Below are 10,933 nucleotides of genomic sequence, written 5' to 3'. Positions count from 1 at the left end.
TATATAACCATTTTTTCAGACAGAATTTTTCAGGATTTCTAAATTTCTAAACATTGCAAACAATTTGGGATTTGAATTGTTTCTGAGTTTATACATCATGCATGTCAATGGTAAAAAATAAATTAAGGAGCTATGCATGCGATATGGCTGTTTGCTAGCACGCTTGCACCTTGCTGTCTTGTTACTAATGTGATCCATTATTCTTCAATGGTTATTTCTAATTTTTCTCCTTCAGCAACATTTTCTCTTGCTCGTGATTCTTGCAGCTGCAGCAATGTTCTATGCCTCCTTATTTCTGAGCAAACGTGGGCCACTAGCAAAAATTTGGCTGGCTGCCCATTGGGATAAAAAGCTAACAAAAGCTCATGTTTTTGAGTGTAACCTGGAGGCTACTGTTGAAAGCATTATTTCACCCAAGGTAAAGCAACTAAATGTTTATTTAACAAGATGGTTCTAATATTTGTACAACACAACAAATCAGTAACAAATTGCTTAATATTTTGAATGTAATAATAATTGAACATTACTTTTAACAAAGCACAATGTAATAAATATGTGATCTGCAGTACTTTGTAGATTACAATTCACACGACTTTTCAAAATCGTTGCATCTTTGTCAGGTCATATCTGAATGAAAAATTGGAACTGCTCATGCTTGGTGGTTTAATGTTCACATCCAATTTGAATATTTCTATTCATAATGGAATGAAATATTTAAAGAATAAATTGCTATGACCATCTACACTAATTATTCAGTCATACAGCATAGATCCATTGTTTAGTTTAGAGATACAGCGCAGAAACAGGCCATTCGGCCCACCAAGTCCGCACCAACCAGCGATCCACGCATATTAACACATAAATTAAGCTCATCTGATTTATCAATGAGGCTCATTGCATTAAAGTAAATGCAGTTAAACCTGCCAGCCCTGCTATACTCCCTAACCTGCCTCTGTCGGCTCTGCCAACTGAACTTGCTTGATTTATCCTTGATTTTTCAGGTCAATCTCTCTACCTGCAACACTGCTCCTGTTACCCTCCTAGTTTTACAAGAAAACCTCCCTGAATATTGATATTATTTCATTATTGTCATGGGTACTGAGATACAATCAAAAACTTTGTTTTGCATACTCTGCAATTAAAACATGCCATACACGAGTACAATCAAATCATACATAAGGAAACAGAAAAGGAAAACATAAGCAGAATATAGTGTTACAGCTGCAGATAAAATGTGCATGACACAAAACAAGGTAGATTTGGAGACGGAGAAGCTTATGAGATGCTCATTCAAGAGTCAGATAACAACGGGGAAGGGAGTTGTTCCTAAATTTGGCGGTACCTGCTTACAAGCTTTTATATCTTTTGCCCAATGGGGGAGGAAAGAAGAAGAAATGATCATGGAGTGAGCGGTCCTTGTTTATGTAGGTTGCTTTCCCGAGGCACTGTGAAGTGCAGAGTCGATGAGCGAGGGGCTGGTTTTTGTAATGGACTGGACTGCATCTACATCTTTCTGCATTTTCTTGTGGTCTGGGTAGAACAGTTGCTAAACCAAGTTGTGATGCATCCTGATAGGATGCCTTCTATGATGCATCTGTAGAAATTAGTGTAATTGGAGACACAAATTTCCTGAGGAAGTAATAAACATTGCTGGGCTTTCATGACTAGCTTCAATGCAGATGGATCAAGACAAATTGCTGTTGATATTTACACCATGGAACTTTAGCACAATTGATGTTGATGGGTTATTAAAATTGATGCCTAGCTCCTTTGATATTCTGACATTGAGGGAGAGATTGGTGTCTTGACATCGGTCCCCTTCCTATTTAGATCTAACCCATCCTACTTCTACAGGTCCCTGCCTTCAAAGGCAATATCAATGATCGAAGTACCAAAAGCCCTCCCTTATGCACCAGTTCTTTGGCCACAGTTTCATCTATGCTTCGATTTTTACCTTATTGTAAAAAGCCCATCCCAAATATATTGCTCAATGCCCTTCCTTGTGACCTCAATATTTTTCTATATGGAACATATCTGAAACAGGAATTTAATCTGGTCCTAACAACAATGAGCTGAGGATCAAGGAGTTTGTCCACTTGCAGGAGTTTAGGGTTTTATATATTAATAGTTTTTGATCTACTTTATGGCAAATCCCCACTGACTATCATGCACCCATTTACACATCCTATTTTTATTCATCCCACTTTCATATCAACTTCCCACAGATTCTACAGTTCACCTTCCTGCTAGGGGTAATTTATAATGGCCAACCCACCTGCACAATTTTATTATGTGGGTAGAAACAGGAGCCCCTGGAGGAAATCCATACAGTGGCAGAAAGGACATGCAAATTTCATGCAGACAGCACTGGAGGTCAGGGCTGAACCTGGTTCACAAGAAATGTGAAGCAGCAGCTCCACTAGCTGTGTTATCGTTATCCCATGTGTATTGTGTCACAGCTAGTTAAAATTCTACTGTGAGAAGTCTTTTTGGAGGGGAGCAATGGTAAAAGATTAGACAAATCATTTGATTTTTTTTATCAGGGGAGTTGATGGACCATAAAGATAAGTTATATCCCAATTATATTTTGAAATGATTTATCACAGTTAGGTTTAATGATAGGGACTCTACCATAGGCATCAACTCCCTTGGTATTGAATGGACCATTTTTAAAGGAAAATATTGTTAATATTTAGTACACTTTCATTTGGACACAAAGAGGACTAAAGTTTCCTTAAACATTGATGGAGACTTATTTTTATGCCATTGCTAGCTGGTATATATATTTTTATATGTATATATACATGTATATAGAGGAAGTCATTGGCTAATGATAGTTACAAGGTGAGCGATATTTTAGTTTCAATACTCCCTCTCTTTATTTTCCCACCAGCAACATTATCTTCCGCACATGCCCACCAACTCCCCTTCTTTACCTTTTGCCATTAACCTACACTAAGCCAATATTTACATAACTCAAATTGCCACCATGTGTTTGGAATGAGGGGGGCATATCAGAGATAACCCATGCAGCTAGAAAAAACTAATCTTTGTAGAGCCGGCGCCTACAGTCAGGATTGAATTCAGATCCCTTGAGCTATTGGGGCAACAGCATAAACTAGATCAAAATTAGTCTCAAATATGGATAGCAATCTATGGTACATGAGTCTAGGTGGGACAATAATTTAGAACTTTATTCACGACACAGGACAACTAGTTTCATATTTGTGCTCCCTCTTAGGTTAAAATTGCACTGAGAACTTCAGGCCACCTGCTTCTAGGAGTGGTGCGGATTTACAATCGAAAGGCAAAGTATCTCCTGGCAGACTGCAATGAGGCATTCACAAAAATAAGGATTGCTTTTCGTCCAGGTATAGTTCAGTCACTGGAACTTTGGATAAATGTTTTGATTCGTGTAAAATTCCATCTTTTGATTATTGCAAGATTTCATGGATACAGATATGGCCACAGGACGTTATCTATCTTTCACAGATATATTCCTTATCCTTGTTTTGGTTCATCCTCGTAATATCTTCATAGATTTAGTTGTTATTTGAACTAAGAAGTTTTCATAATTTCCTTAGACCATTGATTTTTTCTGTTGGGCAATGTGTCAATGTCACTGATCTTTAGAACATACCAAAATGTTTGCATTTTTGGAGAGTTATTTTATTACAATTTTGCTAACTATAATTAATTCAGTTATTACAGTAGTTTTTTTTACACTGTTTTCATTGCCATAAGTTGTCATGCCATTATCTTTTTGTTGTCTGGGTTACAAACTTATGTTATTTAATTTTACCGGATAAATTTGGAAATAATGCAGAACTGCAGTGGATCAAGGGTATCTGGGAGGAAGTTGATGTGCACCATGACCAGCCTCTCAAAGCATTTCACATTGGTGGATACCAGAGTCACTGGAAGGCACACTACCTTGTTTTTCTTTGACACTGGTATGATAATGGTTTTCTCAAAGTAGGCGAGAACGTCAGATTGGAGTAGGGTGAGGTTGAGGAAGTCCACAAATACTTCTGCTGCCTAGTCCACAGGTTTTGAGGATACGGAGAGGGATCCATCTGGGTCAGTCACTTTCCATGGGTTCACACTCAGTAGGGCTGATCAGACGGCTGCGATGGTGGCCATGGATACAGGCACATCTTAGTCTGTAAGGGCAGTTGATGTCATTCCACAACCTTTGCTTTGTTGCCAGTTATAGTATGAAGGCTTTGCCACAAGCAACAAGTGTCCATGTAGTTAGTATGGGACACTAACTTGGTCAGGAATTGTCTCTTGGTAGCGCTGAAGGCTCTGCAAAGGTTGTATCCAGATTTCCTGAACAGGTCATGATCCCTATCTGGAACACCTCAGACTTGGACTTCAATAGGAAGTAGATCTCATGGTTCATTCAGTAAAAACCTTCAGATTGACTTTGGTATGCAGTTCTCTTCACAATTAGTGGTGAAGTCTGTGACAGCAGTGTCATACTTAGGTCAGCCTATGAATCCTTGAATATGGATCAGTCCACCAACTTGAAGCAGAATGGTATTGGGGATTACAAGGAAAATTACAAATCTGGATACAGATAGTTTTGCTCTAAACCATGATTTCATAACATGAATTGGGTATAACGTGAGTGATGAATGCCTACAACATCAGTAGGTCTACAACTGTAGAACTCTCCTACAGTCACTGTGTAAACCCTTATCTTATGAAATAATTACTGTTGTGTCTTGTAAAGGATTCTGTGCCAGAAGCAGCCAGTCAGTTCTGAAGGTTGTGTGTGTTCATATGTGTCTTAGTCCCAATGAAATAAAACTACTACTTGCTTTGGACAGAACTCGTCCTCTTCTACACATAGATAGGGTCAATACACTAGCAATTATTGTTGGAATTTGAGCTATTCCAGGACTGGTTCCACTGGTGCTGATTACCCGTGCCCTCTAGGCCAGTTTAGCTTTCTCGGGCCTAAAGGCATTTTCTTGACTGTGAGACTTTTATGTTTGCTTTATTAAGACTGGTTCCGGTCTGATTGGCGAAAGCTCCCATCCTTGAGACAATGATTGGATGTATCCAAGATTCATATCCATCTCTTCTGTTAAGAGTATACAAAAGGTTGAACATAATGCAGGCTTTGGGATTGAACGCCGTGAGGAGGGGGTAAGAAGATCTTATAGAAGCAATGTACTATTACAAATAGAAACAGATTCCATTGGTGGAAAGTTCAAGAACGAGGGACAGCATCAGGGTAATAGTTAATAGGACCAACTGTGCCATGAAGAGAAAGTTATTTTGTAAACAAAGGTTTGGAAATCTGGAATGCACTTTGACTGATAATAAATAATGAAGATAGATTCACTTAAATCATTCAATGAGGATGAATTTTCAGGGCAAGGGTGGATGGGCAGAGGAGAAGCACTGGCCAGATTACTCTTGCAAATAAGCAATAAGCAGTCAATGGGTTTAATGCTCTTCTGTGCAGTGGTCATTTTCTCTTTCTGTTAATAATCTTGGGAAAAAATACAATCCCAGATTGATATTCTGAAGCAGTAAAATCACTATAACTAATAGAATTTTTCAATTTGCAGTCACCATTGATGGTGAGAAATCAAATTGCTGTTTTTGTTGCTGTAATTTTCTTGATGATTGTTTGGAATTGCAGTAAAGTAAATAACATTAACCTATAAGCTCTGTAACATTGTAAAGTCGTAATTGGTTGTGATTTCGTTGTTGCAGATATTGTGGATCTTGCTGAAGAAAACCTTGAAGCCACATATAATGCCATTACTTTGCCTGAGGAGTTTCATGATTTTTCTATTCAGCTGCCAGATGTGGAGTGAGTCCCTGAACTTTGTACATTGATGGACAAAATTGTGTTTTCTCTCTGCTTACATGCTGCTGTTTTGCTCATCCAAATATGTACCCTTAAAGGTGCTTGGTTTAGTGGTAATAAACATTGTTTTAACAAAATAACTATTTGTTACAGCTACTGACAATGTGCTGTTTTGTTCTGTTTTAAATACAAGAAAATAATTGGTTTAACTATTTTGCTATTTAAATCATGTTTGTAACATTCAGTTTTATAAAATTACAATGTGGAAAGGCAAGCGAAGAAGCATTTTACTTATCTCTAGTTACAATAGAATGTCTTGATCTGATTCTGTATTGAAGTATAGGAATAATTCTTGGCCCTTTTTTATCTTATTGATGATATTTTTGCCACCATGCAGCTCAATTAAGATTAAAATCATTTCTAAGCCCATTAAAATTATTCAGCAACCTGCCTCTGGTGCTGTGGATATTTTTCTATTTCTTAGGTGAACTTTCTACATTGAAGAAATTGGCTGCTTTGTTTCTTTATTTATTCCCATTAAATTCTTACGGTGATATGCTGCCAATATTGTCAGCCAATGTTTGATTGTTTTACATTTGCAGTTTGGTACCCATCATGCTTATCTCGTTTCATTACTTCATTTAATTCTCTGCATATATTGTGGAGTTATAGAATTGTATAGTAGGGAAACAGGGCCTTTGGAACAACTTGTCCTTGCCAAACAAGTTGCCCATCCAGGCTGGTTCCATTTGCACTTTCCTATTCATGTACATGTCTAAATTTATTTTAAATATCATTGAAGTATTTGCCTTTGTCTTCCTCTGGCATACACATACTTCCCTCCCTTTGTGCAGAAATAGCTGCCACTCGTGTTTGTTTTAAATCTTCCCCCTCTCACATAAAACCTATGCCCGCTAGTTCTTGATTACCCAACCCTGGGAAAAAGGGTGTGTGCATTCACCCTATGATTTTATACACTTTCACCACTCAGTCTCCGACACTCCAAGGAACAAAGTCTCAGCCTTCCCCTCACCCTACAATTCAGACATGAAAATGTTCAAAGCTGCCAATATTTTAGCAGTACCAATTACAAGCTTTCTTTAACATTTTAAATATAATTGCAGTTGAGAGATTTTTACTGTCAAAATTGGCATTAAAACACTTTTCAATCTCAACCTCTCACTAAAACCCTGATATGTGCTTGCTCTGACCTCATTCAGCTGACCAATTTTCATCCAATCACAAGGAGGCTGACCATCGCTCTTGATCATGAAAAATTGATTATTTCTTCCCTGCCTCTTCCCCTCAAAAAAAAAACTGCCCTGGAACACTGTTGATTCCGATAAGTACCTGATCCAAGGGTCTCATTTACCCCCAACTGCCACAAGTCATTGTTGGATCTCTAGCTCACCATCAGAGCTCACCATTAGGGAAGATGGTGATTATGCAACAGGTATTAGGGCAATACCAAAATATTAATTGCCTACCTCATCTGTGCCATTCAAGTCTGCCTCCAGGGAAATACTGGAATTTCTGGTGAAGGGACATTAACTTTTTCTGCTGAAAAAGTAGCAATGTGCTCAGAACTGCAAGGATGACCGAGTCATTGTATTACACTTCTTCTGAATGAAGAGTGATTGATTCTCAGGCATCAATGCAGGACACACATTCAGCACATTTCTGTGAAATGAAAATTATGCAAATAGCATCTATAATATTGCTAAAAGGGAATTAGTCTGTTTACTGCAGTCCCTTTGATGCGGTCCTTCAGTGATCTGGTGATAGTGCAGTGAATGGGGAACTCATTATGTGTGGAAATCTTAGGTACAAATCCACAGCCCAAGGCTGAAGTTTCATCCTTCTTATTCTGCTGAAGCTGATTCCATTTAATTTGTTTTTTAATTATAATGCTATCGCACATGGGATAAATGTAAAAGAAAACATTGGATTTTAGTAAAGAATTATCAGGTTAGCTTTGGTTCTACAAACAACATGACTCAAACGACTTAAAAAATGGAAAAATATATCAGTATTAATTTTGAATAACGATTGTACATTTAGACAATAAACAGCGTATGGAGTGTTGAATGTAATTTCTATATTAGAGCATGGAAAAAGTGATTATTAATTTAATTAAATTTTACTTTCTCTAGTGCAATTGATGTTGCTGAGCACTTTACACTGAACCAGAGTACATCTGAGGCCATTACACTTAAAGAAGATCTGTGCAGTATTCTCCAGGATGACGGATTTGGTGAGAAGCAAGCTGTTCATAGTCATTACTTGATAAATCTATAATATACCGTCATGGCTCGAAATTTCCTGCTGCATTACATGTGATTCTGTAACGACCCGTAGTGTAAGAAGTTATTTATAACCATTAGAGACAGACATAAACAGGAGATAGCTGACAGATAAGAAAAGGAGAATCCAAAGAGATTTTATGAGTGTATTAAGGGAAAAAGGTAAGGCAGAGAGACAAAGGGCCCTCAGCAACCAAAGTGGTCCTCTGTGTGGAGCTGTAGTTACTTGGGCAAGGTCCTCAATAAATATTTTACCTCTGTCTTTACTGCAGAGAGACATGAAGACTGGGAACTTGGGAAAGATAATGGTGATGTCTTGAGGATAGTCCTTATTACAGTCAGGGAGATGCTAGATGACCTAAAACGTATGAAGTTAGATAAATCTCTAGGTATATCCTGTGGGAAGCTAGAGAAGAAAATTGCACAAGCCTTTGCTGCAATATATGAATCATAGTTAGACACGGGTGAGGTGCCTGAAAACTGGAGGGTGACTTAATGTGTGCCTTTGCTTAAGAAGGCTGCAAAAAAAGTAACCATCGGACCAGTAAGCCTTACAAATGTGTAAAAAGGTTTGATTAAAGAGGAACGGGATGGATAATTGACTTCTTCCTGCTTTTGTGGCAGAATCTTTAATGGTCATTCCTTTTGAAGGAGATCACATAATTGCAGAGAGTGATATCTTGTGCCATTTAACACCATTTAAATTATGCTGTTAACCCTTGCAAATTGAATGGGAATGCTCTGGACATTGGCGCTGTTAATGCCCTGGCAGGCTTACTTTGTATCTTGGATTTACTTGAATTAAGCTTTGCTTGCCTAATTGCACTCAAGCTGATCTGCAGCCATCATAGCCATTTGGAATTGATTAGACTCTATTGTTGGAACTGAGGTGTCCCAACAATGTGTAAACCATAAGTTTGTGTTCTTGAAACAATCCCTAGTCTGTTTTTATAAAGACCTTTGAAAACTCATCTTATTTCTTACGGGGTAGATTTTCATCACTCTTGCAAATAAGCAGGCACTGGGGGATTTCCCATCCATTTTAGAATAAATTTGATTTCCAATGTCATTAATTTCAGTGTGACATTAATTTAATGGGTTATGTACTGGCCATGTAGTGGAATAAAAATGTACCTGTGCATCTTAGTATAGACGCTAAGTCTTTTATGTAGGTGCATCTTTCATTTCTGTGTTAATATTTCTTGGATCCCATCGCCATAACAATAGTGGTCTCAGGCTAAGTAGCTAATTAAATAGATCATTACGGCATGGCTGATTTGAGACCATATCTCAAAAGTGCTGTTCACTTTTTCTATGCTTCACACTGTGCGGTCATTGGGAACAGGGTCATGGCCACAATGACCCAAATCTAAGGAAGGACATTATTGCCATAGAGGGAGTGCAGAGAAGGCTAACCAGACTGATTCCTGGGATGTCAGGACTGTCTTATGAAGAAAGACTGGATAGACTTAGCAGGCTCGAAGGGCCGAATGGCCTACTCCTGCACCTAATTTCTATGTTTCTATGATTCATTCCCTGGACCTCAAACACAAATAGGTACCTTGGGGATATACTTTGCCACGCTGATGCAGTCATCTGGCTTAAAATGTAAATTTATAGTTGCAACCACATAACTACACCGAGTTTACGAAAGAATATCCTTCACAATCGATCAATCAATCAATCAGATTTATTCATCACATACACAATAAAGTGCAGTGAAATTAACTTGCCAGCATCGGTACAATTAAAAAAAAAACACCCAATAGACAATAAAAAATTAACACAAACATCCACCACAGCATTCTTCACTGTGGTGGAAGGCACAAAGTATAGTCAGCCCTCCTCCATTTCCCCATAACCTCCGCAGTCACCGCTGCGGGCGGCCAGATGACAGGCCCTCGTCTGGAAGGTAAATGCCGAATCGGTGCTTCCCTACCGGAGACCGCGGCTTCAGGATGACGTAGGCCGGCGGTCGGAGCTCTTCTCCAGGGATTCACGGCGAGGGATCCCGCTCCAGATGGTATGTAAGTACGTCCCCGCCGCACTAAGACTGCTAATATGTCCTAAATATGTCATGTGTTGGAAGAAAGTTTTTAAAAAGATTAATCTTGACTCATATTTCTGGTAAGGTGTTAACAAAATACAGCAACATGGTAATATGACCTGCTTTGTTGCCGGCAACAAGAGAAAATGTTTTGTTAAGAATCATTCCGCTTAGTCTTCCACCTCAGGGCACACTAGAGAGGATCTGAAAATCTGCTTTTGCACATTAATTTATTCTGTGTTTGCATACATAATAGTCCGGAGGTTCTTGTTTATGTGAAATACCTCAGCTGCTTTGAGCATGTGGGTTTTAAGCTTCGCCTGCAAAAATACTTTTCTTTGAACTCAACCCTGTATGAGCAGCCTTTTGAAATTATTGTAATTGGCAAAATATTATACAAGCAGCCAAGTAGCTACTTGCTCCAAAAAAAAAGTGTTTTTTGTGCCTCCGTCTGTTTTAGATATATTAAGAACATACAATAGAAGAGCAGCAGGCCATTTGGCCTCGTGCCTGTTCACTATTCAGTAAGATCATGATGACCTTCTACCTCAACTCTACTTCCCTATCTAAACTCCATGCTCTTGATTCCTTTCATATATAAAGACATACTGATTTCTGTATTGAAATATATATTTCGTATACTCAGTTAATGGGGTTCCACAGCCCTCTTGGGTGGAGGATTCGAAAGATTCTCAATTTTCTGGGTGCAGACATTTTTCCTTGTCTCTGTCCTGAAAAGGCTGATCTCTGATT

At 38.5% G+C, this 10,933-nt stretch overlaps 1 protein-coding gene across 2 annotated transcripts in view; it reads left to right on the top strand.

Moving 5' to 3' along the window:
* Positions 1–241: 241 nt before the first annotated feature.
* The window catches only part of LOC129707341 (double-strand-break repair protein rad21 homolog), a 48,156-nt gene continuing 37,464 nt past the window's right edge, over positions 242–10,933 (top strand). For both annotated transcript variants that reach the window (XM_055652305.1, XM_055652304.1), the window contains exons 1-4: positions 242–418; positions 3,242–3,371; positions 5,734–5,833; positions 7,984–8,084. In XM_055652305.1, coding sequence (XP_055508280.1) covers positions 275–418; positions 3,242–3,371; positions 5,734–5,833; positions 7,984–8,084 — 475 coding nt within the window. In that variant the 5' untranslated portion in view covers positions 242–274. The remainder of the gene's footprint in view (positions 419–3,241; positions 3,372–5,733; positions 5,834–7,983; positions 8,085–10,933) is intronic.

This window comes from Leucoraja erinacea, chromosome 21 (assembly GCF_028641065.1).
Source record: "Leucoraja erinacea ecotype New England chromosome 21, Leri_hhj_1, whole genome shotgun sequence".
NCBI lineage: Eukaryota > Metazoa > Chordata > Chondrichthyes > Rajiformes > Rajidae > Leucoraja > Leucoraja erinaceus.
Note: the sequence above shows the minus strand (reverse complement) of the source record. Positions and strands in the feature narration are given on the sequence as shown.